This window comes from Gambusia affinis, linkage group LG13 (assembly GCF_019740435.1).
Source record: "Gambusia affinis linkage group LG13, SWU_Gaff_1.0, whole genome shotgun sequence".
Lineage (NCBI taxonomy): Eukaryota > Metazoa > Chordata > Actinopteri > Cyprinodontiformes > Poeciliidae > Gambusia > Gambusia affinis.
In genome coordinates this window covers 27,988,575-28,014,717 of record NC_057880.1, presented here as the reverse complement: position 1 = coordinate 28,014,717, position 26,143 = coordinate 27,988,575, and the positions used below count along the sequence as shown (strand labels likewise).

Sequence of the window (26,143 nt, the reverse complement as noted above, 5' to 3'; positions counted from 1 at the left end):
CCCCTCCCCCTACCAAAAGAGTTGTTGTTTGCCATAACTCAGCACAAAACTTTTTTTTTTTTTTTTTTTTTTTTTTTTTTTTTTTGAGCACTTACAAATTAAACACAGCGGCAAAAGTGCACCTTCAACAAATAAAACCCGAGTGAAAAGGCTGTAAAAACACTCAAACTAATTTTGTCTCAAAGTGCCCCTCCTTAATAATCACAGCCCAGCTATACATTAGCTCTGCGCAACAAAACAAAACAGTGAAAATAATAACAAAAAAAAACAATAACTCCACACTTTCAAGACTGACTACCGAAGCAGTGAAGAGTCCAAACAGAGCACCGTGTCTGATAACCGATGCGCCGCTCACGATCCGCTGAGGCGCCAGGAAGTAGACGCATCCGCCCGCGCTGGCGTAGTTGAAGACGGGTCACAGGCACCAATGTAACCTCAATAATTGTAATCGCGTACTTCGATCGGGTCTGCGTTGTGTTAATAATGAGCCAGGAGACAGGATGAGATGGAATGCTGTTTATCCCTCTGTGTGGAACAGAATAGAAACTGATCAGGGATCAGGATAATCACCGCGGGTACAGCACCTCGCGCCCATTTCTCATAAACTGGCCAACGGCCGTATTTAATACATTAATATTAAAAGAAATAAAACAATATGTACCTGTGTGGAACAGAATAGAAACTGATCAGGGATCAGGATAATCACCGCGGGTACAGCACCTTACAAAGAATAGCATTTTGTTAGCATCAAGCTAACATAACATTTCACTAGAGCGTTAAGTCAGTGAACCTACCTCGCGCCCATTTCTCATAAACTGGCAACGAGCTGTCTGTGTCCACTACATTTAACGCTACCAACCACCAGAAGGGGGTGCTGTTTCGCCCATTACACATGAACCTAAACTTGGGAGTAATGACAAGTGGAATTCTCTACTACAACATTAACTATGTTACACTTCCACTATGACATTAATTGTAAATTCTGAGCGTCTTGGTGAGCTCTACAACTGTACCAAATTTCAAGTCTCTACAACGAAGTAAGTGAATAGCAAAGGGTCCTTTGAAAATTGCTAGGTGGCGCCGTTGAGCCTTTTCTCTCTTTTTTTGCAATTTTTGCAACGACCTTAAAAGACAAAATTTTTAAACAAGCTTGTCCGCCAAGTTTGGTGAGGTTTTGAATATGATAAAGCCCCCAAAAAGGCACCCAAAGAGGGGGCAGAAAAATAAGAATGAGAAACAGTATGAAAACAATAGGCCTTCGCAGCGCTTTGCTGCTCGGGCCTAAAAAACATTTTCTCTGTTAGCTTCCTTAACCTATCAATCAAATGAGCCACGCCCCATTTGACATACGCCCCGCCTTAATGTGGCCAAATTTAGCCAAAGTTCCTCCCCCACCGTAACAGTTTCCGCTTCCGGATGTTTTCGAGTAGAGAGAAGGAGCCAAGATGGCGGAGCCTTCCAGAGATCCTCCGTCCGCTCTGAGCGCTGACTTCATGAGCTTCTCCCCCGGAGACACCGCCTCGGTGAGTGACTCCGGAGGCTGTGGGTCCGGCCGTCGCGGTCCGTCTTGCGGGGCAGGCCGCCGGAGCCAGGCCGCCACTGAGGCTCCTATTTCGGCTTAATCTCCTCGGAGCTAGCGGCGCGAGCGCCGCTTCTCCTGGAGGAACACTTGTAGCCACAGCTGGCGGCTGTCAGCTCCAGCTGTTCTTCCCGGTAGCAGCGGCGGGGCTTCTTACTCTCATTCAGGATTCTGGGTCGGTTCTGGCGGGCTATGGGTCGTTGGACAGCTGGTGACGTCACGCACAGGTTAACGAACATGATCAGGTGTGCCCCATTTCACCTGTGGACCAGATGACAGTGGCCATGGAAACAGCTGCGGATGACGGCGAGCTACGTGGCTGTGTACGCCTTCCTGTAGGCAACCCACAGGGTGCCGAGGGTCGCTGGTTCAATTCCCAGGCTGAGGTTCTGGGTGTGGAGGAGTACTTGAGGTGGACCTGGGTCAAAGGTCAGGTCAGGTCCAACCCCCTGAGCTCGCGGCCACCGTGAGGTCTAAGTTTGGGGTTGCAGGTTTGAAGCCAACCAGTAACAACCTCAGAGCGGCGGCTGGAACCGGGTCACCGTTGTGTAATCAGATTACTGCTGGAAGACAGAACCGCATCCAGACTCGGACCCCGAGAAGAAGGTTCTGAAAGACCTAGACAGAAGAGACGTAGGAGAATACCAGGAGAGGGAGAACGATTAGGTGATGGCAGCATCATGTCAGCCGCCTCCAGGAAGGAATCAGCCAATCAGAACACAGAGCAGGTGGAGCTGCCATGGAGAGAAGAGAACAGGAAACGAAAAGTTAAAATGACCGCAAACGGTGCAAACTGGAGAGTAGTAGAAGAAGAAAGAGAGGAGTGGCCAGTTTGTCCTGCAGCAGCCGGTAGCATCATGACTACAGGAGGAGCTCAGGATGACCCCGGCCAGCAGGTCAGGAAAGTTTTAATACGGGAAATATTCAGGGTGAACTTGGACTGAAGGATCCGCCTCCCAATCTACTGCTGGACCCAACAGAACCAGTTTGTCCTCCAGATTACAAGTGGGTTTAGGGTTATTGATTATTGATTGTAATCTGGATTAACAGGGAACCGATGAAGAGAATCTGAATGTGTTTTCCATCAGAACCATTTGTGTTCTGGATCAGCTTCAGGTTTAATGCGGTTCTTTCTGGCAGTAACCTGATTGGTTACCGCTGGTGACCTCTGACCTTTCTCCTCCTCAGCGCTGGCTGGCGTGTGCCGACCTGCAGCAGGAGGTGTACCGCCACCTGGCTGAGTACGTGCCCCGCGTCCTGTGCCAGGGGGGCGGCGTGGCGGAGCAGCGGGAGGAGCTGGCCCTCCAGCTGATGCTCCTCGCCCCCCTGGAGTGGTTCCTGTTGGGGGGGGAGCCGGCGGCCGGCCTGCCGCTGCTGCGGCAGGGCGGGGGGGAGGCGCTCTGTGGACACGTCTTCAAGGTGGGGGAGCCCACCTACTCCTGCAGGTAAGTGACCTGACCTGTTCATGGAGAAACAATGTCAATAATTTCCAGTGGCATGATTTATCAGTTCTCTCTTTCTACCAAAACATGGATGATAAAAGTCATTTCATCGCTCACTTTGTTTCATTTATTTATTTTGGATATTTAAAATGTCTTATGTGGTATTCATATTTGAGATGTGTTCCTGCATTACTACCATTATATTCAAAACAGCAATATTATTGTTTATCACAATAACTTTTTTATAAATAACAATTTATCGTTGAACAAATCTGGGCTTCTCTGATAATTCATTCTTCTATTTCTGGGATGTGGGAACAGGAAGAAAAGGTCGTTACACTGTGAAAGTAGCTGCTAACGTTGCTAATGATGCTAACTGAACACACAAACAGGGAAACGCTGCAAACACAGGAAACAAAAGATTAAGAATAAATCATGCAAATAGCAAGATCAGCAAGTATAAAACTGCCACCTAGCTCCACAGGCTGAAGTCCTCCAGTCCACTAGGGGGAGTCTGGAGTCGATAAGATCAAAGATGCTGCTGTACTGTAATGTTGATGTGAAGAAGAGCAGCGTTTCTGCCTTCCTCCAACTTTCTTCTGCACATCCTGTCTGTACTGCTGTCTGCTGGTCGACTCCCTCTAGTGGCCTGGAGGATTTCTTTACTGTGGATCCAGTTTATATTTAAAGCTGCAGTATGTAACTTTTATAAAAAATACATTTTTACATTGTTATGGAAATTTTTCTTTAACAGAGTGAGGGAAAACTGTTTCAAACCCAAAGACCCAGAGAGAGAATATATTCTAATCAGTATTTATTACTGATTAGAGCCTGGAGCCGAAATCAGCTCCAGTTTACAGGGAGAGTTTCATTCATTCACAGTTTGATAATCTACAGAGCAGACAGCAGACACACGGATCGTCTTCACTAGGAGTCATGAGAGACGAAGAAACAATTCAGTGACTTCACAGAAAAAACCAGGGCCAGAGAAACTGACCTGCTTCACACAACAACCGAAACTCTGTTGGTCCAGTTAATGATCACAGGAACCTTAAGATTTTCCTCTACAGCATCTTTGTTGAACCTGTCAACATGTCTTGAGACAAATAATCTGAGAGCAAGGAGGCGGGTCTTAGTTGCTGTCAGTCACACGTGTGTGTGTGTGTGTGTGTGTGTGTGTGCTGCTTATCTACCCTTTGATGACAGCAGCACCTCTCATAAATGCTAGGCTAGTTAGCATAGCCACTGATGACAGCAGATAAACAGTAATTTCTTTGCCGTTATCACATTTGACTGAGCATAGATTGATTGACGGCACTAAGGCCCGCCTCCTGGCTCTGATTGGTTGCTTTTGGTGCATTTCTTCAGACAGCCACAGCAGCTCAGGTTGAAGGTGGAGGAGATCGATCTTTTCAAGCCAACGACATAGTGACGGTTTTAATAAAGATGTAAAAAACCAAATCCTTTCTAAAAGTTACAAACTGCATATTTCAGTTGGTTGTTTAAATTTTTCTTAAGCTTCTGTTTCCTGCGTTTGCAGCGTTTTCTGTGGCGTTAGCTTGGTTTATGCGCCAGCAGCTAGTTTCACCGTTAGCTTTGTGTTTGAACCTGTGGGCCACCGTAGCAATGAGACAGAAACTGATGGAAACCTCACTGACCTGGAACCATTAAAACCATTAAAACACCATAAGATGACTGGGAATGAGAACAACGATAAGGATCAGGGTTAGGGACCGGTATGGTCCGGCAGGTTCTGGTAGGGACCGGTATGGTCCGGCAGGTTCTGGTAGGGACCGGTATGGTCCGGCAGGTTCTGGTAGGGACCGGTATGGTCCGGCAGGTTCTGGTAGGGACCGGTATGGTCCGGCAGGTTCTGGTAGGGACCGGTATGGTCCACATTATTTCCGGTGTTGGGACCCATCAGGAATCTTTCGGACCGGTTCTGTGTTTCCCTGGAGGTCGGGTCAAGGTTCTGTTCTCAGAGGTTCTGGTACGCGAGCTGTGAACCGGTTCTTCAGACCGGTTCTGGAACAGGATGGCAGTGAAGCCAGTGTTCAGGAATCGGAACCGGGCCGAGGTTCTGACCCACTCTGACCCGGTGTGTTCTCAGGGAGTGTGCGGCCGACCCGACCTGTGTTCTGTGCATGCAGTGCTTCCTGGCCAGCGTCCACCGCCACCATCGCTACCGGGTGAGTCCAACCAGAACCAGAACCACTAGAACCCGGCTGACCGGACCTCTCTGTCCCCCAGATGACCACGTCAGGAGGCGGAGGCTTCTGCGACTGTGGGGACGCCGAGGCCTGGAAGACCGGTCCGTCCTGCCAGAACCACACGCCTGCCGACCGGAACCGGGAGACCGAGGAGGTGAGACCGCTTCTGGCCCGGTTCTGACCCGCCTGGGCCCAGAGTCACAGCGTGTTGCTGCTGCCTGTGTTCCAGGACCCGGTCTCTCTGCTGCCCCCTGCTGTGGAGGAAAGGAGCTACAGCATCTTCTCCATCATCCTGCAGTACGCCGTCGACCTGCTGACCTGGGAGCAGGAGGACCAGCTGCCTGCAGGCCTGGAGCCGCAGTAGGTCCCAACCGGGTCAAACCGGGTCACACTGGTCCAGACTGGGCCGAACCTGAGCTGGAACTGTTCAGTCTGGAACAGTTTTTAATGCAACGATCATGCTAAGCTACTAGCTCAGACACAACTGCTAACTGAGCACCAGGTTCAGCTAGCTAACCCTGTGGGGGAGCTATTAGCTGCTTGGCTAACGGCTAGCCTCTAAACCAGGGATGCCCAAACTTTTTGAAACCAACATCTAAGTTTTCTCTCAGCAGTCGGCTGAGATCTGCCTCACGACACAAAGATATAAAAATGATAAATTAAACTCATTTGACTTATTTTATATCCATCAGTTACAGCAGAAATATTGAAGTGATAAAAACCTGATGCAGTTTCTTCCTCAGTGAGATTCTGACACTGGGAGCAGGTTACTGGTTTCTCAGTCAGTTCTGGCAGATCTGAACTTTGACCTCAACATGAGAAACTTCAGCCTGACAGCAGGAACCACGGAGCTGTTGGCTTAAAGCTCATCTTGTGAAGTTTCCAGAGGAATCAGCTCAGATGTTGGACTGGATTTGATTTCAATGTCATTTGTGAATGTTGCTCCTCATTTCCATCAGCGGAGCTAGAAAGGTTATTATTTTGGAGAAAGTCTCATCAACATCAATATTTCCACTAAATAAGAGACAAAAATTAATATGATGTTTGATGGAGGAAAATCCTCTCAGACTCTGAGCTCAACGCCAGACAGCAGCAAGCCAGTTCTTTAATATCCAACAATTAATATTAATTATATTCATTTCATATAATTATCGCGGTAGGAGCCATTTGTTTGTTAAATACTAAATGAAATAAATGCGTCCTATTTGATGTTTGTTGTGACGTAAACTCACAAAGAAACCAGGTCATTAGTCCAAGTTTGTGGTTTATTGAACGCGCCACAGGTAGAGTTGGTTTTTTATTTAGTGGAACCGAAACGCTCAGAATGGCCCAACACCTTGTTGAAACAATAATTATTAGACCTTTATTTTTGTTGGGTCATTAATTTGAACACGCCTTGTTGATTTTTTTTGTTCTTTAGTAACAAACGTCTGAATCTTAGTGAATATTTTGACAAAAGCGTCACAAGAGGACCGGCTGGCCGCTGGGCCTCGGGTCAGGACAGAGAGAAGGTTTGCAGTGCATTGTGGGATTGCTTGCTATACCAGCCTCCTGCTTCATAAGTAAGCTCAGCTTTGGCAGCAGCAGAGTGGCGTGTAGCTGTTCTTTTTTTTTAACTTTATTTTGATTTATTTTTTTAATAACAACATACAAACATGAATACAAACTTCTGACTCATATTGACATTTACCAGTTACATTAAACGTGGCATCGGAAGGTGAGATAATAAGTTTTCTTATCAGGTGTGGGAATGAATACAAAACATCTAAACAAAAACAACACAAAAACCGTAAATAAAAATAATACAAGCTTACAGTTAGATCCTCCTAGAGATAAAGTGGTAACATAGTCTTGGGTGCCACGGCATGTTAGTTTGGTCCAGCAGGAGGGAGACTCACCAATTACATCATTGGATTAGTAGCTGTAATAAACTTCCATCTCGTATTAATAGTAGCTTCTTGGAGCCTTAAAGAATATGTGATTTTTTTCCATCAAATAAATGTCCCAAACTTTCTGAATCCATATGTTGTATGTTGGAGGTGATGCTTTCAGCCATCTGATAGTTATACACTTCAATGCTGCAGTCAGCAAAATCCTTAGGAGATATCTATCAGCCTTTCTGTCTATTCCATCGGGTATTACTCCTAGAATTGCCACCAAGGGGGTTTTTGGAATATTTTTCCTGAAAATTATCTTGAGGGCATCAGAGATATCCTTCCAAAATTCACTTAATTTAGGGCAACACCACAGAATATGAGTCTGGTTGGCGTTCCGTGTCCCGCAGTTTCTCCAGCATAGAATGGGTTGTGTGGGTTACATTTTACTGGTTATCACTGGTGTTCTGGAAAACCGGATTATTATTTTCCACTTGAATTCTCTCCATGTATTAGAGTTTGTTGTCAAATGTGTTTCTGTACAGATTTCGTCCCAAGCGTCCCAAATTATTGAGGCCTGTAATTCAGTCTCCCATTTATGTTTTATGTTTGTATATTCATGCAGAGAAACAGGTCATACATTTTACTAATTACTTTATTGTTCCCCTTTGTATATCCATTAGGAAATTTTCTATAGGTGTGGGTTCAAGAAGTTCAGTCCAATTGTCATGTGTCATCAGAAAGGTTCTAAGTTGTAAATATCTATAGAAATCCGATTTAGGGAGCCCAAATTCATTTTTCAACTGTTCAAAGGTTTTCAAATTTCCTTTATCAATTAGTTGGTGAATATGAGATAGTTCATAGTTAGACCAGTTTTTAAATCCAGAGTCTAAGTTGTTTGGTATAAATGTTTTCATATGTCCTATATTTGATAAAAGTGAAATCTGTTTTGGTAATTTAAAGACTGATTGTATTTTGTTTCATACTTTGAGGGTGTTTCTTGTCCAGATTGACATTTCCTTTGCGGGGACATCTAAGAAGGGTAATGTTTGTATAGGTTTTGAGCTCTTGCTCTTCTCTATTTCCAGCCAACGAGTATCTGCAGTATCCTGTATCCATGACAATAAGGGTCTGAGTTGTAGCCCAATAGTAGAATTTAAAGTTTGGGAGTTTGAGACCGCCTTTAGGTTTGGGTAATTGCAGGGTTTTCAGTCTGATTCTAGGTCACTTTTTTTGCCAAATAAATCCCGTTAACATTTTATCTAAAGTGTCGAAGGTAGATTTGGGGATCTCTACCGGTAGCATCTGGAATAGATATAGAAATCTTGGTAGGACATTCATACGGACACTTTGAACTCGGCCTAACAGTGAGATAGGGAGTGTATCCCAGCGCTCTAAGTCCTTGTTTATGATTCGTAGGAGTTTGCCATAATTCGCCTCATAGAGGTCATTCAAACATGGAGGTATTTGAATACCCAGGTATTTGATCCCGTTCTTAGGCCACTTAAAACCACTCTGTATCTTTATGGAATCATTAATTGTGTCGTTTACATCCATAGCTTCCGTTTTATCAATGTTGGTTTTGTAACCTGAGTAGAACCCGTATTGGGAGATAAACTTTTTCAGGTGGGGAATTGTTGATCGTCAAATACACTAGCACATCATCAGCATATAGTGAAATTTTGTGTATTTCCTTATTGATTTCTATTCCTTTGATATTAATATAATCTCTATTGATTTGGGCTAGCGGCTCTATGCTGATGGCGAATAGGAGGGGTGAGAGTGGTGAGAGGGGGCTCCCCTGTCTACAGCTCCTTCCTAATGAGAATCTAGCCGATCTGAAGCCATTAACTTTGACTGCTGCTTGTGGGGATGAGTAGAGTGTTTGCACCCAGTCAATGAAATGTGGGCCAGCGTGTTGCTGTTCTGAGTGTCTCTTTCCCCTCCAGGCAGCGCAGCGACAGCTACTACTGCATGCTGTTCAATGATGAAGTCCACACCTATGAGCAGGTCATCTACACGCTGCAGAAAGCCGTCAGCTGCAGCCAGAAGGAAGCCGTCAGCTTCGCCACCACCGTGGACAGAGACGTCAGTACAGCACCTGGACCGGTTCTGATCCGGTCCAGAACCGGGTCCAGGTTTAGATCCAGACGGGTCTCGTAGGTCGGCGTGACCTCTGGTTGTGACCCTCTCTCTCTCTGCAGGGCAGGAAGTCGGTCCGGTTCGGGGACCATCAGTTCTGTGAACAGGCGAAGGCCGTCATTGTGGTGAGCTGCAGATAGTGGTGTGGGCGGAGCCAAGGTTTGTCCCTTACCTCTGACCCCTGACCTCTGCCCCTCAGAGGAGCACCAGCCGGCAGTCCAAGCCCCTGCGGGTCCAGGTGATGCACTCGGCACTGGTGGCTCATCAGTGCTTCGCTCTGAAGGCGCTCAGCTGGCTGGGCCAGATCATCCAGTACTCTGGTACGTCTCGGCCGCATTACCCACGATGCCCCGGGGCGGGCAGGGTTACCCACGATGCCCTGGGGCGGGTAGGGTTACCCACGATGCCCTGGGGCGGGTAGGGTTACCCACGATGCCCTGGGGCGGGTAGGGTTACCCACGATGCCCCGGGGCGGGTAGGGTTACCCACGATGCCCCGGGGCGCAGCTTCGCTCACTGTGGCTCTTTCAGACGGCCTGAGGCGGATCCTGTGCCAGGTGGGGCTGCGACCCGGTCCGGAGGGCGAGAACTCCTCACTGGTGGATCGCTTGATGCTCAACGACTCCAAGATGTGGAAAGGTCAGAGTTCATAGACTGGGGTGGGCGCCGGGCCTGGCAGGTTCTGATGGTTCTGACTGTCTGTGCAGGAGCTCGGAACGTTTACCACCAGCTGCTCATGAACAGCCTGCTGATGGACCGCAAGTTCAAGAAGCTGTTCGCCATCCGGTTCGCCAAGGTAACCGGACCGGACCGGACTGGAGGGACCGGACCGGACCGGACCGGACTGGACTGGAGGGACCGGACCGGACCGGACTGGACTGGAGGGACCGGACCGGACTGGACTGGATAGAGTTGACCACACGCAGAACCGCTTGCAGAACTGTGCCTAGCCCAGTTCGTACGTCAGTGTGACCTCTGGTTCTGGTTCTGATCACCACTGAACTGAACCAGTAGAACCGGTTCTGGGTGACCCATGTCGTGCTGCAGGTCAGAGGTCAGCAGAACCGACTGATGGCAGCCAGACTCTGCTGGGCTCTGATTGGTTCCCTGGTAACAGCAGAATGTGTTGGGGGCTGACCTCTGACCTCTGACCCAGAGGTGACCTGTCCCCCTGTAGAACTACAGACGGCTGCAGACAGATTTCATGGAGGACGATCACGACCGCTTGGTGTCGGTGACGGCGCTGTCGGTGCAGCTGTTCACCGTGCCGACCGTGGTGAGTAGTTCTTCTTCTTCTGCTGCCCCAACACCGCTCTCTCTCTGTCCCCCCTGGCCCCTGACCCTCGACCCCAGAACTATGAGCGCTTGCAGAGCGACTTCATCAGAGACGACCACGACCGGCAGTTCTCCGTCACCGACCTGTCGGTGCAGATCTTCACTGTTCCCTCGCTGGTGAGTTCCTGGTTCCCCGGCGGTACTGACCAGGTTCTGCTGAGCTGAGGTGGGTTCTGGTCCAACACCGCCAGGAGGGCGGGGTCAGAGGTCAAGTGTTTATCTAGAAACTCAGAGTGGAAGACTGGAGTAATGCAGTCTGGACTGGAACCAGTTCACAGTGTGAACCGCCCTCTAGTGGATAATCTAAATCTGATTAAATTTATTGAACAAGTTCACTATGCAAACGACAGAACAATGTTTATTACTTTTGATTGAATGAGAAATCAATAGCTTTTGAGGATAATTGATTATCTATTTGCCACCTACCATAGTGATCAGAAAATTAATAATGTAAAGCATGAAGGCTTCGAAGATCTGTAAATGTTAGTGAGTTGCTGTCTTTACTGTAGCCTTTAGCCACAGTTAGCTTAGCTGCCGTTAGTGTTAAGGAAACAGGAACTTCCTGTTCCAGGAAGCTGCTCTGTTAGCTCCAGAGAGCCGGCTTAGGCATAATGAGTCTCAGATGAAGGAGGCGGAGCCTATGCTCACCTGTTCTCACCTGTTGGAGTGCAGCCTGCTGGCGTCAGGAAGTGGGCCGGTTCAGGAGCGGCTGTGTGTACCTGCAGGCCCGGATGCTGATGGTGGAGGAGAACCTGATGATGACCATCATCAGAACCTTCGTGGATCAGCTTCGCCACCGCGACGCTCAGGGTCGCTTCCAGTTTGACCGCTACACCGCCCAGCAGGCCTTCAAGTTCGGCCGGGTCCAGAGCCTCATCGGAGACCTGAAGTAAGGCCCGGTCTGGCCCGGTACCTGGTATTTTCCCCACAGGCCCTTCACCAGGTGCGCTGTGTCTGCAGGTACGTCCTGATCTCCCCGCCCCCACAGTGGAGCCAGCAGCTCAGAACCAAGTTCCTAGACGGCTTCGAAGCCTTCCTGGACCTGCTCAGGTGTATGCAGGTAAGCTGCGGCCAGGAGGAGGAGCTTCAGCTGGGGCCCGCCCCTCACTGCACCTGCGTGTCCCTGCAGGGCATGGACCCGGTGGTGAGACAGGTGGGCCAACACATCGAGATGGAGCCGGAGTGGGAGGCGGCCTTCACTCTGCAAATGAAGCTGACGCACATCATCACCATGATGCAGGAGTGGTGCAGCACTGACGTGAGATGCAGCATATAGCCATAGCATGTAGCAGTAGCATGCAGCATGGTGCAACACTGACTTGAGCCGCGACATGTAGCATGTAGCCGTAGCATAGTGCAGCACTGACATGAGCTGCAGCATGTAGCATGTAGCCGTAGCATGTAGCATGGTGCAGCACTGATGTGAGCCGCAGCGTGTGGCCCTAGCATGTAGCCGTAGCATGTAGCATGGTGCGACACTGACTTGAGGCGCGGTGTGTAGCATGTAGCCGTAGCATGTAGCATAACATTGGCCAACATTACCTAGTTACTCTCAGGGCAGGGCTTTTGTTACTCAGGTGTTGATCATGTGACCTCTGCGCCCTCAGGAGCACGTTCTGATCGAGGCGTATAAGAAGTGTCTCAGCGCGCTCAGTCAGTGCCAGAGCGGGCTGCCAGACGGCGAGCAACCAATCAGCTTGAGCCTGGCGGGTCACACCGTGGACACCTTCAGGTACCAGGTGTCCCAGGAGAAGGTGTCCATCCACTTGCCTGTGTGCAGGCTGCTAGCAGGTGAGCGGGTACGACCAGAGGAGCATCAAGGTATCTGTAGCGCCGATCCTCACCTGATCCTCACCTGGCTGTTTCTCCTCTCAGGACTCCATGTTCTCCTTAGCCGGACCGAGGTGGCGTCACGACTCCCCGAGCAGCTGCCCCTGGTCAGTCACAAGGCGATCTCTGGTTGACCTTGGCCTCTGGTCGGGTGACGTTCGGTTGACCTCCAAGCTCCTGACCAATCACTGCCTCTGTCCACCAGGGGGACCTCAGCCCTCACCTGCTGATAGAGCTGCCGCTGCGCTGCCTGGTGCTCTGTGCACAGGTGCATGCTGGGATGTGGAGGAGAAACGGTTTCTCTCTGATCAACCAGGTGAGTGTCTGTGATTGGCTGAGAGGCCCAGGTGTGCAGCAACAGCAGCTGATGCTTCCTGTGTTCCAGATCTACTACTACCACAACGTCAAGTGCAGAGTGGAGATGTTCGACAAGGACCTGGCCATGCTGCAGGTACGCTGGTTCTGGTTGGTTCTGCTTGGGTCAGCTCTGGTTCTGTTCTGGTTCTGGTTGGGTCCGGTAACAGCTGCTGTTTCTCCAGGTCGGCGCTTCCATGATGGATCCGAACCACTTCTTGATGATCGTTTTGAGCCGCTTCGAACTCTTCCACACCTTCAGTGCCACCGACCTGCGGAGGAGATTCAGGGAGGCCAACAAGGTCAGTACCGAGTCAGGACCCAGAACTGGGTCAGGTTGGGGATGGGCGATATGGACATATAATTCTATGGTGTTCTGACCTGGTTCTGTGCACTCTGTGTGCAGGACCTGGCCCAACAGAACACGCTGATAGAGGAGATGCTGCATCTCATCATCATGGTGGTAGGTGAGTCCGGCAGGTGAGCTGACCTCCGGCTGACCTGCAGCAGGTGAGCTGACCTCCAGCGTGTCCCGGTCCTCCAGGTGAGCGCTATGTTCCGGGCGTCGGCCAGGTGGAGCCGCTGGATGAGGTCAGGAGGGAGATCCTCCACCAGCTGTGCATCAGACCCATGGCTCACAGCGAGCTGGTCAAGGCTCTGCCCGAGAACGTAAGTCACAGCCGTTACCACGGTTATCTGGCTGCTCACCTGGCTGCTCACCTGGGTGCATGGTGTTTTTCAGGGCAACAAGGAGACGGGTCTGGAGAGAGTCATTGACAGCGTTGCATCATTCAGGTCAGTCTGTGTTTGTTGGCCTTCCGCCTTAAACATGTCCACCTTAACAGCGGTCAGCAGCAGGTGTGTTGTGTTGACAGGAAGCCAGGTGTGACGGGGCGGGGCCTGTATGAGTTGCGTCCTGAGTGGTCCAAACACTTTGACCTCTACTTCCATCACTACAGCCGGGCGGATCAGTCCAAGGTAACCGGGTCAGAACCGATCGGGATCCGGCGGTTGCTCAGGTGGTTATGGGTTGTCATGGAAATGGGTTGCGTTTCAGGCCGAGGAGGCTCAGAGGAAGCTGAGGAGACAGAACGGCGAGGACACAGGTGAGCAGCGGTTCCTGTTAAAGGTCAGGGGTCACTGGCCTGAGGCTGGGGGCCGCTTCACGGTCCACACAAACCCGATGGGCGGGACATAAATTATACTGGCTTTATAACAATCAGACATGTACGATTATCTGCTGCCCGATCTTACTAATGTAGTCATCAGTAGTGATTTACCATGGCAGGTATGGATAATCGATTTTATGTGATCAGAAATTCAGAATCCCTGTTGGAGCTTTTCTGATTGTCAGTGACCCAGAATGACGGACAGTTTGGTTCTGTTTGACCCAGAATGACGGACAGTTTGGTTCTGTTTGACCCAGAATGACGGTTTGGTTCTGTTTGACCCAGAATGACGGTTTGGTTCTGTTTGACCCAGAATGACGGTTTGGTTCTGTTTGACCCAGAATGACGGTTTGGTTCTGATTGACCCAGAATGACGGATGGTTTGGTTCTGTTTGACCCAGAATGACGGACGGTTTGGTTCTGTTTGACCCAGAATGACGGACGGTTTGGTTCTGTTTGACCCAGAATGACGGATGGTTTGGTTCTGTTTGACCCAGAATGACGGACGGTTTGGTTCTGTTTGACCCAGAATGACGGACGGTTTGGTTCTGTTTGACCCAGAATGACGGACGGTTTGGTTCTGTTTGACCCAGAATGACGGACGGTTTGGTTCTGTTTGACCCAGAATGACGATTTGGTTCTGTTTGACCCAGAATGACGGTTTGGTTCTGTTTGACCCAGAATGACGGTTTGGTTCTGTTTGACCAAGAATGACGGTTTGGTTCTGTTTGACCCAGAATGACGGTTTGGTTCTGTTTGACCAAGAATGACGGTTTGGTTCTGATTGACCCAGAATGACGGACCCAGAATGACGGTTTGATTCTGATTGACCCAGAATGACGGATGGTTTGGTTCTGTTTGACCCAGAATGACGGACGGTTTGGTTCTGTTTGACCCAGAATGACGATTTGGTTCTGTTTGACCCAGAATGACGGTTTGGTTCTGTTTGACCCAGAATGACGGTTTGGTTCTGTTTGACCCAGAATGACGGTTTGGTTCTGTTTGACCCAGAATGACGGTTTGGTTCTGTTTGACCCAGAATTACGGATGGTTTGGTTCTGTTTGACCCAGAATGACGGACGGTTTGGTTCTGTTTGACCCAGAATGACGATTTGGTTCTGTTTGACCCAGAATGACGGTTTGGTTCTGTTTGACCCAGAATGACGGTTTGGTTCTGTTTGACCCAGAATGACGGACGGTTTGGTTCTGATTGACCCAGAATGACGGACGGTTTGGTTCTGTTTGACCCAGAATGACGGTTTGGTTCTGTTTGACCCAGAATGACGGTTTGGTTCTGTTTGACCCAGAATGACGGTTTGGTTCTGTTTGACCCAGAATGACGGATGGTTTGGTTCTGTTTGACCCAGAATGACGGACGGTTTGGTTCTGTTTGACCCAGAATGACGGTTTGGTTCTGTTTGACCCAGAATGACGGTTTGGTTCTGTTTGACCCAGAATGACGGTTTGGTTCTGTTTGACCCAGAATGACGGATGGTTTGGTTCTGTTTGACCCAGAATGACGGACGGTTTGGTTCTGTTTGACCCAGAATGACGGTTTGGTTCTGTTTGACCCAGAATGACGGTTTGGTTCTGTTTGACCCAGAATGATGGACGGTTTGGTTCTGTTTGACCCAGAATGACGGACGGTTTGGTTCTGTTTGACCCAGAATGACGGACGGTTTGGTTCTGATTGACCCAGAATGACGGACGGTTTGGTTCTGTTTGACCCAGAATGACGGACCCAGAATGACGGTTTGGTTCTGTTTGACCCAGAATGACGATTTGGTTCTGTTTGACCCAGAATGACGATTTGGTTCTGTTTGACCCAGAATGACGGTTTGGTTCTGTTTGACCCAGAATTACGGATGGTTTGGTTCTGTTTGACCCAGAATGACGATTTGGTTCTGTTTGACCCAGAATGACGGTTTGGTTCTGTTTGACCCAGAATGACGGTTTGGTTCTGTTTGACCCAGAATGACGGACGGTTTGGTTCTGATTGACCCAGAATGACGGACGGTTTGGTTCTGATTGACCCAAAATGACGGACGGTTTGGTTCTGTTTGACCCAGAATGACGGACCCAGAATGACGGTTTGGTTCTGTTTGACCCAGAATTACGGATGGTTTGGTTCTGTTTGACCCAGAATTACGGATGGTTTGGTTCTGTTTGACCCAGAATGACGGACGGTTTGGTTCTGTTTGACCCAGAATGACGGACGGTTTGGTTCTGTTTGACCCAGAATGACGGACCCAGAATGACGGTTTGGTTCTGTTTGACCCAGAATTACGGACGGTTTGGTTCTGATTGACCCAGAATGACGGACGGTTTGGTTCTGATTGACCCAGAATGACGGACGGTTTGGTTCTGTTTGACCCAGAATGACGGTTTGGTTCTGTTTGACCCAGAATGACGGTTTGGTTCTGTTTGACCCAGAATGACGGACGGTTTGGTTCTGTTTGACCCAGAATGACGGACGGTTTGGTTCTGTTTGACCCAGAATGACGGACTGTTTGGTTCTGTTTGACCCAGAATGACGGTTTGGTTCTGTTTGACCCAGAATGACGGTTTGGTTCTGTTTGACCCAGAATGACGGACTGTTTGGTTCTGTTTGACCCAGAATGACGGTTTGGTTCTGTTTGACCCAGAATGACGGACGGTTTGGTTCTGTTTGACCCAGAATGACGGACGGTTTGGTTCTGTTTGACCCAGAATGACGGACCCAGAATGACGGTTTGGTTCTGTTTGACCCAGAATTACGGACGGTTTGGTTCTGATTGACCCAGAATGACGGACGGTTTGGTTCTGATTGACCCAGAATGACGGACGGTTTGGTTCTGATTGACCCAGAATGACGGACGGTTTGGTTCTGATTGACCCAGAATGACGGACGGTTTGGTTCTGATTGACCCAGAATGACGGACGGTTTGGTTCTGTTTGACCCAGAATGACGGTTTGGTTCTGTTTGACCCAGAATGACGGTTTGGTTCTGTTTGACCCAGAATGACGGTTTGGTTCTGTTTGACCCAGAATGACGGACGGTTTGGTTCTGTTTGACCCAGAATGACGGACGGTTTGGTTCTGTTTGACCCAGAATGACGGACGGTTTGGTTCTGTTTGACCCAGAATGACGGACGGTTTGGTTCTGTTTGACCCAGAATGACGGACGGTTTGGTTCTGATTGACCCAGAATGACGGTTTGGTTCTGTTTGACCCAGAATGACGGTTTGGTTCTGTTTGACCCAGAATTACGGATGGTTTGGTTCTGTTTGACCCAGAATGACGGTTTGGTTCTGTTTGACCCAGAATGACGGTTTGGTTCTGTTGCAGCAGCTGAGTACTTTGAGATTTTTCTTGAAATAAAAAAAGAATAGAATCGTTATCATCCAACCCTGTTCAATATTAACAAAACTGTAGAAAAAAAATTATCTTTTGTGCCAAAACATCGTTTTCTTAGCGCAGCATCAGTGTGAGTGTGTGGGGGTCAAAGGGCACGGCGAAGCCTAAATCTTATTGGTCAGTTTGCTTTTGTTTATTTGGCGGCTTGAAGAGGAATGGTTGGAGTTTGAACCTCCCGTAGTTCTAAGATTCAGCCTGAGTTTTACCGTGTGCGGTTCTGGGGGGGTCGCTGGTTTATGAGGTTTTTTTGAGCAGCTGACTGGTCACCCAGTGGCCGACATCAGGAGAAGTCGGAAAAAAGGTCCGACGGATCGGAGGGCAGCACAAAACGATCACTGCACCTGAGCTGCCAGAGCACAAGCGGCTGTCCAAGCCACCAGCTCAGACCTGAACCAAAGCAGCGGACATTTTTTCTCTTTCCAATCGATGCTAAGCAGCAAAGACGTGAGAACGAAGCCGACCGTGTGATCATGGAGAGACGAGCTTCAGGCGTCCAGAAGGTGAAGCAACAATGTTTGCTTTATTTCTGTTCTTTTGGGAAATATTTCGACTACATTAAATCGTTGAACTTGCAGTCTGAGTCGCTCAGGAAGAGCGGATGTCAGCCGACCGGCGGCCCGTCAGAACCGCACACAGTGAAAAGGTCCAAATGGTCCAAACTCCACTCAGACAAATGCCAAGCCGCCAAATTAACAAAAGCAAACTGACCAATAAGATTAAGGCTTTGGCGTGCCCTTTGACCCCCACAGACTTGCTACACACAAGATGTTTTGGCACAAAAGATCTTTTTTTCTTTTTTTCTGCAGTTTTAACAGTGAAGTCGGTTGGATAATACAAATTCAGAAATTATTCTGCTCTGAAGGTACCAGAGAGGGTCCAGCCGTCAGCTGCAGGCGCTACGCAGAACTCTGACCTTTAACCTTACAGAAGAGTTTTATCCATAAAGCAACTTATTGTAAACATCTTTATCATTTACTTTAAAAAAAACCAGCAAATGTTATAAAGTTAAAGTAAAAACATTTTTGGAGCTCCCTAACGAGTTGCAGAGATCAGACCCTGGTCACCATGGTAACCTGTGTGTTCGTTGCAGCCCTGCCCCCGCCCCGGCCGCCCCCCCTCTGCCCGCCGTTCGCCAGCCTGGTCAACCTGCTGCAGAGCGACGCGCTGCTGGCACTAGAGGGCGCTGTGCTGCAGTGGGCCGGGGAGCCCAACGGAGGAGGCTGGACCGAGTCCATGCTGCAGAGGGTGGGTTCTGGTTCTAGACCTGGTTCTGGTTCTGGACCTGGTTCTGGTTCTAGACCTGGTTCTGGTTCTAGACCTGGTTCTGGTTCTAGACCTGGTTCTGGTTCTAGACCTGGTTCTGGTTCTAGACCTGGTTCTGGTTCTAGACCTGGTTCTGGTTCTAGACCTGGTTCTAGACCTGGTTCTGGTTCTGGATCTGGTTCTGGTTCTAGACCTGGTTCTGGTTCTGGACCTGGTTCTGGTTCTAGACCTGGTTCTGGACCTGGTTCTGGTTCTGGACCTGGTTCTGGTTCTAGACCTGGTTCTGGTTCTAGACCTGGTTCTGGTTCTGGATCTGGTTCTAGACCTGGTTCTGGTTCTGGATCTGGTTCTGGTTCTAGACCTGGTTCTGGTTCTGGACCTGGTTCTGGTTCTAGACCTGGTTCTGGTTCTGGACCTGGTTCTGGTTCTAGACCTGGTTCTGGTTCTGGACCTGGTTCTGGTTCTAGACCTGGTTCTGGTTCTGGATCTGGTTCTACACCTGGTTCTGGTTCTAGACCTGGTTCTACACCTGGTTCTGGTTCTGGATCTGGTTCTACACCTGGTTCTGGTTCTGGATCTGGTTCTACACCTGGTTCTGGTTCTAGACCTGGTTCTGGTTCTATTGCTTTCTCTCCCTGCAGGTGCTGCACCTGGTTGCCATGGCGCTGCTGGAGGAGCAGCAGCAGCTGGAGAGCAGCGGCGGAGACGAAGTCGTCTCCTTCACCTTCAGCAGCAAGATCACACGTCAGTACCTGAGCTGGGCTCACCTGGTGTCCAGGTGAGGAGCAGCTGGTCTGACCGTGACTCACCTGTGTGCTCAGGTCCAGGTGAGGCTCCCAGCACCTCTGGAAGTGTCCTGGCTCTGCTGGAGAGCCTGCAGAGCGCCCCTCACCTGGAGGTCCACAAGGACATGATCACCTGGATCCTCAAGGTAGTTCCAGCTGCAGGTGTAGCTGCTCCAGTGGCCTGACTGGTTCCCAGTGAGTTAGTCGTGCTGTGTTGGTGTACAGATGGTGGGAAACATCAAAACCACGAGGGAGCGAACGTCTGGCTCCAGCGTCAGCGTCAGCCATGGCCGCCGCCCAGAGGAGGTGAGTCTTTCACTTCCTGTCTGTCTGACCCACCCTGTGCTCTGATTGGACGGCTTCCTGTCTGACCCATCCTGTGCTCTGATTGGACGGCTTCCTGTCTGACCCATCCTGTGCTCTGATTGGACGGCTTCCTGCAGACGGTGAGGGACAAGGACAAGGCGGAGAGGAAGCGGAAGGCGGAGATGGCGCGGCTCCGCAGGGAGAAGGTTATGGCCCAGATGTCTGAAATGCAGAAACATTTCATCAACGAGAACAAGGAGTTGTTCCAGCAGAGCATGGAGGAGCTGGAGGCCGCCGCCGAGCACAGGTACACCTGGAGGAACACCTGGAGGAACACCTCAGTATACACCTAGACACCTACCTGTCCAGTGGTCTGTCAGTGTCTCCACTGTTTTCTTCTTTTCGCCCCCAGTCCTCCCAGTTCGGAGCCCACCTGCGCCACTCAGATCTGCGTGGGCCCCAGGCGGGTGGGCGGGGCCGAGCGCCACCAGCTGGTCACCTGCATCCTGTGTCAGGAGGAGCAGGAGGTCAGAGGTCACGGCAGAGCCATGGTGCTGGCAGCCTTCATCCAGAGATCCACCGTGCTGTCCAAGAACCGCAGGCGCGGCATCCTTGACCCAGGTGGGCGGAGCTTAGCCGCGGCATCCAGCCGCCTGTTCCCCGATTGGTTGGTGCTGACGACTCATCTCTCTGTTGCAGAACGCCTCGACCCGCTCTTCATGCACCCTGACCTCTCAGTGGGTGTCCACACCGCCAGTTGCGGACACATTATGCACGCCACCTGCTGGCGGAGGTGACCCCCTGCAGCCACATCCGTCCCATCGGCAGCCAGCTGGCCTGACCCCACACGACCCCACCTGACCCCCATCTGTGTGTGCTCAGGTACTTTGAGGCGGTGCAGCAGAAGGAGCAGCGGCGGCAGCAGCGGCTCAGAGGTCACACCAGCTACGACGTGGAGAACGGGGAGTTCCTGTGTCCGCTGTGCGAGTGTCTCAGCAACACCGTCATCCCCCTGCTGCCTCACGCCTGCTCACCTGACCGCAGGTAACGCCCACACTCAGGTACTGGTGTGATGTGCCGCGCTGCCGGAGCTTCCTGACGGCTGTTTGTCCTCAGCGTGGAGCATCCGTGTCTGGAGACCTGGCTGAAGAGAACCACTCAGCAGGCGGCAGCGCTGGACTCCACCCACAGGAAGCAGTCACACGGTCAGTCACCTGCCGGGGGGCGGGGCTATCAGCCGGTGTTCAGGTGTTCAGGTGGGCGTCTGTTGCAGGTGCGGCCCAGCAGGCGGAGCCAGCGGTTCCTGACGGGTTTGGGGTCGGCTTTGTTCCACGGTGAGTCCCGACGCCTGGGGGGCGGGGCTGAGCGGTACTGCTGATGATGTCAGCAGCGATGTCACTTCCACCCTCAGGAATCCATTCTCCAGCGGCGTCGGTGAGATGATCAACACCTTCAGCATGTCGGCCTACAAGGTCGGCCTCAAGGTCAACCCCAACGAGCAGGACCCCCGAGTCCCGGTGCTGAGCTGGTCCACCTGCGCCTACACCATGCAGAGCATAGGTACGCGTCACCTGGCAGGTTGGCCGGCAGGTCATCTGCTGACCCCTCACCTGGCAGGTAACCCCAGGTCAGGAGTGATTTTGTTTCCTGTCTCTTGGTTGCAGAGCGCCTGCTGATGGATGAGAAGAAACCGTTGTTTGGTAGCTTACCTTGCCGACAGGTGAGAGTGTCTCCTGGTATTATGCCTTCAGCCCTAGGGTGACCTCTGACCTCTGCCTGTGTTTCAGGATGATTGTCTGAGTTCTCTGACCCGGTTCAGTTCAGCCTGCTGGACTGCTGCTCCGATCAGAACCGTTCAGAACCACTTCATCAGGCTGCTGTCTGGTACACACAAACACACTACACACATTACACACACACACACACACACACACTAACTGGTTTCTGTCTGGTCCAGTTCTGGTTCTGGTTCCGGACTCCCAGCTGGAGGACGCTCCCTGCTTCCTGGATGTGGATATGTTCCACCTGCTGGTGAGTCCCGGTATTGTCCAGGTGACCCCCAGGCGACCTCCAGGTGACCCCTGCCCTTCTGTCTGCAGGTGTACAGCGTCTTGTCCTACAGCTCCCTGCACAGTCTGGACCAATCAGGACGAAGCTCTGTGGATTCAGCTCACCTTCACCTGCTTCACCTGGTCACTGTGGCTCACCTGGTTCAGGTGCTGCTCACCTCCACCGCCGGTAGGGAAGGACATTCAGACAGAGACGGCTCGTCCCTCGCCTGTCTGTCCCTCACCTGTCCTTGTGGTGTCCAGGTGAGCCGAGTATGGATCAGGACGGCGAGGAGTCGGAGGAGGAGCGGCTCACCTGTCAGCTGTACGGCAGACTGAGGGATCACCTGGGCAGGTGTGTGACGGTGGTTCCATCGGGCGTGTGGGTGGAGAATGTGATTGGCTGACGAGACGTGTGTGCTTTGAGCAGGTGTTTACCTGACGTGTCGTCTGGGTGGCGCCTGTGGAGGTGTGTCAGAGCCGGCGTCCTGCCCTTTCTCCGGACCGCAGCCCTCTTCTTCCACTACATGAACTCTGCGTCGCCCCCTGCTGACCTGCTGGGTGAGAACACCTGCACGCTGCATACCTCCACCTGCAGCAGCTTCACCTGAAACTGTCTGTTGCAGGTACTGGACCTGGCCAGTGGGAAGCGCTGTGTAGCTACCTCGGTCTGCCCTCCAACCTGCTGCTGCTGTACCAGAACCACCGCACACTGCTGGAGCCCCTCATCCACAGGTAACCCACCTGACCACCGGTCCAGCTGAGCTGCCAGGTGCGTCAGATCAAAACCTAACCCTGGGGGGTAGAAGGAGGAGGAGCTGTAAAGCTGTGCCATGTCTGTTCCCAGTCCGTTTCTGACCAGACAGGTGATCTGCTGGCCTTCAAACCTGGTCTCTGGTTCCTGTTTCCATGGAAACATATGAAAACTTTAGAGAAACAGAAGCCAGAACAACAGCTGATGCAATCCAGCTGAGTGTGTGTGTGTTGTTGTTGCTCCAGGTGGTGCTGCCATCCAGGTGTGGGCCAGGTGCTCCATGGGGGAGGAGTCTTGGTGCGGTTCCCCAGAGAGTCCAACAGGTTGATCGATCTGCCAGAGGACTACAGCATCCTGATCAACCAGGCCTCCAGCTTCACGTGAGTGCCCCCGACTGACAGGAGGAGAACTGCAGGCTGACTGCACCCCTGGCGCTAGCCCCTAACAATAGCTTCTAAAGCTAGGACCTGGCGCTAGTTTCTGTGTGTCCCTGTGCAGGTGTCCACGGTCCGGCGGGGATAAGTCTCGCGCCCCCACGCTGTGCCTGGTGTGCGGCTGCATGCTGTGCTCTCAGAGCTACTGCTGCCAGACGGAGGTGGAGGGAGACGACGTCGGAGCCTGCACCGCTCACACCTTCACGTGTGGAGCGGGCATCGGCCTCTTCCTCAGGTAACACAGCTGCCTCTGCGTGGATCACACCTGTAGATTCAGTCTGCGGCGCTGTAACCTGTATGCGTGTGTGTGTGTGTGTGTGTGCAGGGTCAGGGAGAGCCAGGTGTTGTTCGTCGCAGGTAAAACTAAGGGCTGCTTCTATCCCCCGCCGTACCTGGACGACTATGGAGAAACCGACCCTGGCCTCAAGTACGTCCCTTTTTCTGCTGTTGCCATGGTGACTCGTGTTATCTGGGCTCCATTGATCAGAGCTTCTGAACTCAGAGTAGAGTTGATTTCTCTTGTCTGGAGCATCACAGAGCTGGGCAGGTTTACTCTGAGGATCTGCCTTGTACTCATACTTAGTTACCTCTGCTGTCTGGGCCCCAGGCGGGGGACCCATCCACCGCTGGGCTGTTTTACACAGCCAGGGCAGCAGATGAGTTAATCCTGGAGCCTTATCTGATCAGTCGGCGCTCACGCTGATCAGAAGCCAGTCAGTTTTATTACTGATTCCCTTTTCATATTTCTCTGTTTGGTCTTTTTTATCAACCTACATTAAAATATCACCAATTAAATTTGTTATTGATTCAAGAACTACCATTTTAAAACACCATTAATTTTAAAATGACCTTTATTTACTGTTACTATTCCATTGTGTTTCTGAAGGCCTTTAATAGACCATTGTATTGTTGAGGGGATTAAAGAAATGGTTCATAAAGTGGTATAAGTATGTAATCAGGTGGAGCCATATTGGTTGTTTATACTTCAGTACTTCTCCAACAGAGGCGTGTTTGATAGACAGACCTCCGGCCACTAGGTGGCAGCAGGGTTCAAACTGATCCACACTTTGTTTTAGAACAATTAAACAGGTGTTTTGGTACTCAGGTACACTGCTGGAGCCACGGATAAGTTATTAGATATGACTGGGTTGGCACCAGTATTTAAAGGGGAACCAGTTAGGAAATAATGGAAAACCACTGGAATAGATTGAAGTTGTAAATTTTAGCAAATGACGGGTAGGATTATAATGTTTGTTTTTATTAAACAAACATTTGGAAATGTTTGACTAAATGCGTAAATACACATTCAGTAGATCTGCTATTGTTTATTTTCTTTAACTCATCAATAACCAATAAGACGTTGGTTTGGTGTGAGGAACGTAGCGTAGCATCAGTGAGTCTGTGATCGACCTCATTGGTCTGCTGAATAAATCCTGGTTTGGTCTGAACAGATGAAACCAGGATGGAGCCGAGTCGGGATTATCCGATTATTGATTGATTGATTGATTTTATTTGTTCCCTGCAGGCGGGGGAACCCGCTCCACCTTTGCTCGGAGCGCTACCAGAAGATCGAGCGTCTGTGGCGGCAGCACGGCATTGCTGAGGTCATAGGTCACGCTCAGGAGGCCAATCAGACGCTGGTCGCCATCGACTGGCAGCACCTGTGACCGTGGACTAGCCCCGCCCACTAACGAACCTCTTTGAACCAATCGGCTCGCTGCAGCTGCAGCCTGAGGTCGGAGCAGCTTTCAGGGATTTTTTAGGATGTTTGGATCCTGACCTTTGACCTCTTACTGTCAACCCTACCCCCTCAGTCCTCCAATCAGACATCACCTGTTCAGGAGTCATCCTAATTGGCTGGAGGTCAGGTGACTTCTGTCAGGTGTACGTTGGGTCTCCATGGCAACCCAGGTGAGAGTAATCAGACATCATGAAAACTTCAGCCAATCGGAAGCCAGAGCCGTGTGAACTACGCTGTTGGTCCGCCGTCTCCATGGCAACCAGGATGATGAACCGAGTCTGATCGGGTTTTATTCACTTCCGCTTTAATGTTTTATTTAACGAGCCAAGCGTGTGACATCACTTCCTGTTTGTGTGTTTGAGTTTGGGGAGGCGGAGCGCTGGAACCGGACCAGAACCGGATTGGGTCCGGCTGACGCTCTGCCTCGGTAACGTCTCTTTAACCTGTAGAACAGAACCAATAAAACAGGCTTTAAAGAACCTCTGAGTCCAGTCACTGACCAAACAACCCGACCAGAACCGGGCAAGATCCACAGCCGGTCATCTGGTTCTGATGTGGTTCTGGAGGACCGGACCTGCTGACTCCTCGGTTCTGCTCAGGTCCGTCTGGTCCAAACATCCAGGAGGAGACACGATGGAAGCCCAGCGACAGGTTCTGGTGGTCGGTTGGTACCGACCCAGTTTACAGAACATTTGGTTCATTTCTCCCAGACTAATTTGATCATGATCCAGTTTTAGTTCAGATTTTTCTCCTGAAAAAAGTTTAAATGGTCATCGTTTCATCGGATCTGTGGCCGTATGTCTTGGACACTCGGGTGAAGAGAGGTTCTGTCCACTGACCACTACCTGGTGGTGAGTTGGCTCCGCTGGTGGGGGAGGATGCCGGTCAGACCTGGCAGCCCAAACGTGTTGTGAGGGTCTGCTGGGAACGTCTGGCGGAATCCCCTGTGAGACGGAGCTTTAACTCCCATCTCCAGCAGAACTTTGAACACGTCCTGGGGGAGTTGGGGGACATGGAGTCTGAGTGGACCGTGTTCCTGCCTCCATTGTCGAGGCGCCTCATCTGAGCTGTGGCCGCAAGGTTGTCGGTGCCTGTTGCGGCGGCAACCCTCGAACCCGTTGGTGGACACCTTCGGTGAGGGAAGCTGTCAGGCTGAAGAAGGAGTCCTATTGGACCTTTTTGGCCTGTGGGACTCCGGATGCAGCTGATGGGTACCGGCGGGCGAAGCGGCATGTGGCTTGGGTGGTTGCTGAGGCAAAAACTCGGGCGTGGGAGGAGTTTGGAGACACCATGGAGAAAGACTTCCGTACGACTTCGAGGTGATTCTGGTCCACCATCCGGCGTCTCAGGAGGGGGAAGCAGTGCAGCACCAACACTGTTTACAGTGGGGATGGTGTGCTGCTGACCTCAACTCGGGATGTTGTGGGCCGGTGGGCAGAATACTTTGAAGACCTCCTCAATCCCACCGACATGCCTTCTATT

General features: G+C 50.9%; 1 protein-coding gene across 4 annotated transcripts; it reads left to right on the top strand.

Moving 5' to 3' along the window:
• Positions 1–1,404: 1,404 nt before the first annotated feature.
• On the top strand, positions 1,405–25,140 carry ubr2 (ubiquitin protein ligase E3 component n-recognin 2). 4 transcript variants are annotated; one of them, XM_044137295.1, is made up of 46 exons: positions 1,405–1,523; positions 2,768–3,024; positions 5,132–5,210; positions 5,272–5,385; positions 5,461–5,591; positions 9,055–9,193; positions 9,310–9,372; positions 9,447–9,567; positions 9,778–9,885; positions 9,954–10,042; positions 10,600–10,698; positions 11,307–11,470; positions 11,542–11,641; positions 11,711–11,839; positions 12,189–12,372; positions 12,457–12,518; positions 12,617–12,727; positions 12,797–12,862; positions 12,951–13,067; positions 13,172–13,232; positions 13,310–13,434; positions 13,508–13,560; positions 13,641–13,743; positions 13,823–13,871; positions 18,421–18,575; positions 19,235–19,337; positions 19,415–19,524; positions 19,604–19,684; positions 19,822–19,991; positions 20,097–20,305; positions 20,384–20,477; positions 20,567–20,728; positions 20,801–20,889; positions 20,958–21,018; positions 21,096–21,244; positions 21,349–21,404; positions 21,472–21,568; positions 21,642–21,715; positions 21,784–21,922; positions 21,997–22,087; positions 22,163–22,293; positions 22,359–22,467; positions 22,732–22,866; positions 22,985–23,155; positions 23,246–23,347; positions 24,446–25,140. In XM_044137295.1, exons 1-46 carry the CDS (start codon positions 1,446–1,448, stop codon positions 24,585–24,587), a joined length of 5,232 nt encoding a protein of 1,743 aa, XP_043993230.1. In that variant the 5' UTR covers positions 1,405–1,445; the 3' UTR covers positions 24,588–25,140. The 4 variants fall into 4 exon arrangements, 3 of the variants coding, with proteins under 3 accessions (XP_043993230.1, XP_043993228.1, XP_043993229.1); XM_044137293.1 differs by having other exon boundaries at positions 21,075–21,244; XM_044137294.1 differs by lacking the exon at positions 10,600–10,698 and adding an exon at positions 10,424–10,522 and having other exon boundaries at positions 21,075–21,244.
• The last annotated feature ends 1,003 nt before the right edge of the window (positions 25,141–26,143 follow it).

Coding starts and splice junctions, on each gene's coding strand:
- ubr2 (XM_044137293.1), top strand. CDS start 1,446: ATGGCGGAGCCTTCCAGAGATCCTCCGTCCGCTCTGAGCGCTGACTTC. Junction 12,728..12,796: donor GTTTCTCTCTGATCAACCAG/GTGAGTGTCTGT, acceptor CCTGTGTTCCAG/ATCTACTACTACCACAACGT. Junction 19,338..19,414: donor CTTCAGCAGCAAGATCACAC/GTCAGTACCTGA, acceptor CTGTGTGCTCAG/GTCCAGGTGAGGCTCCCAGC.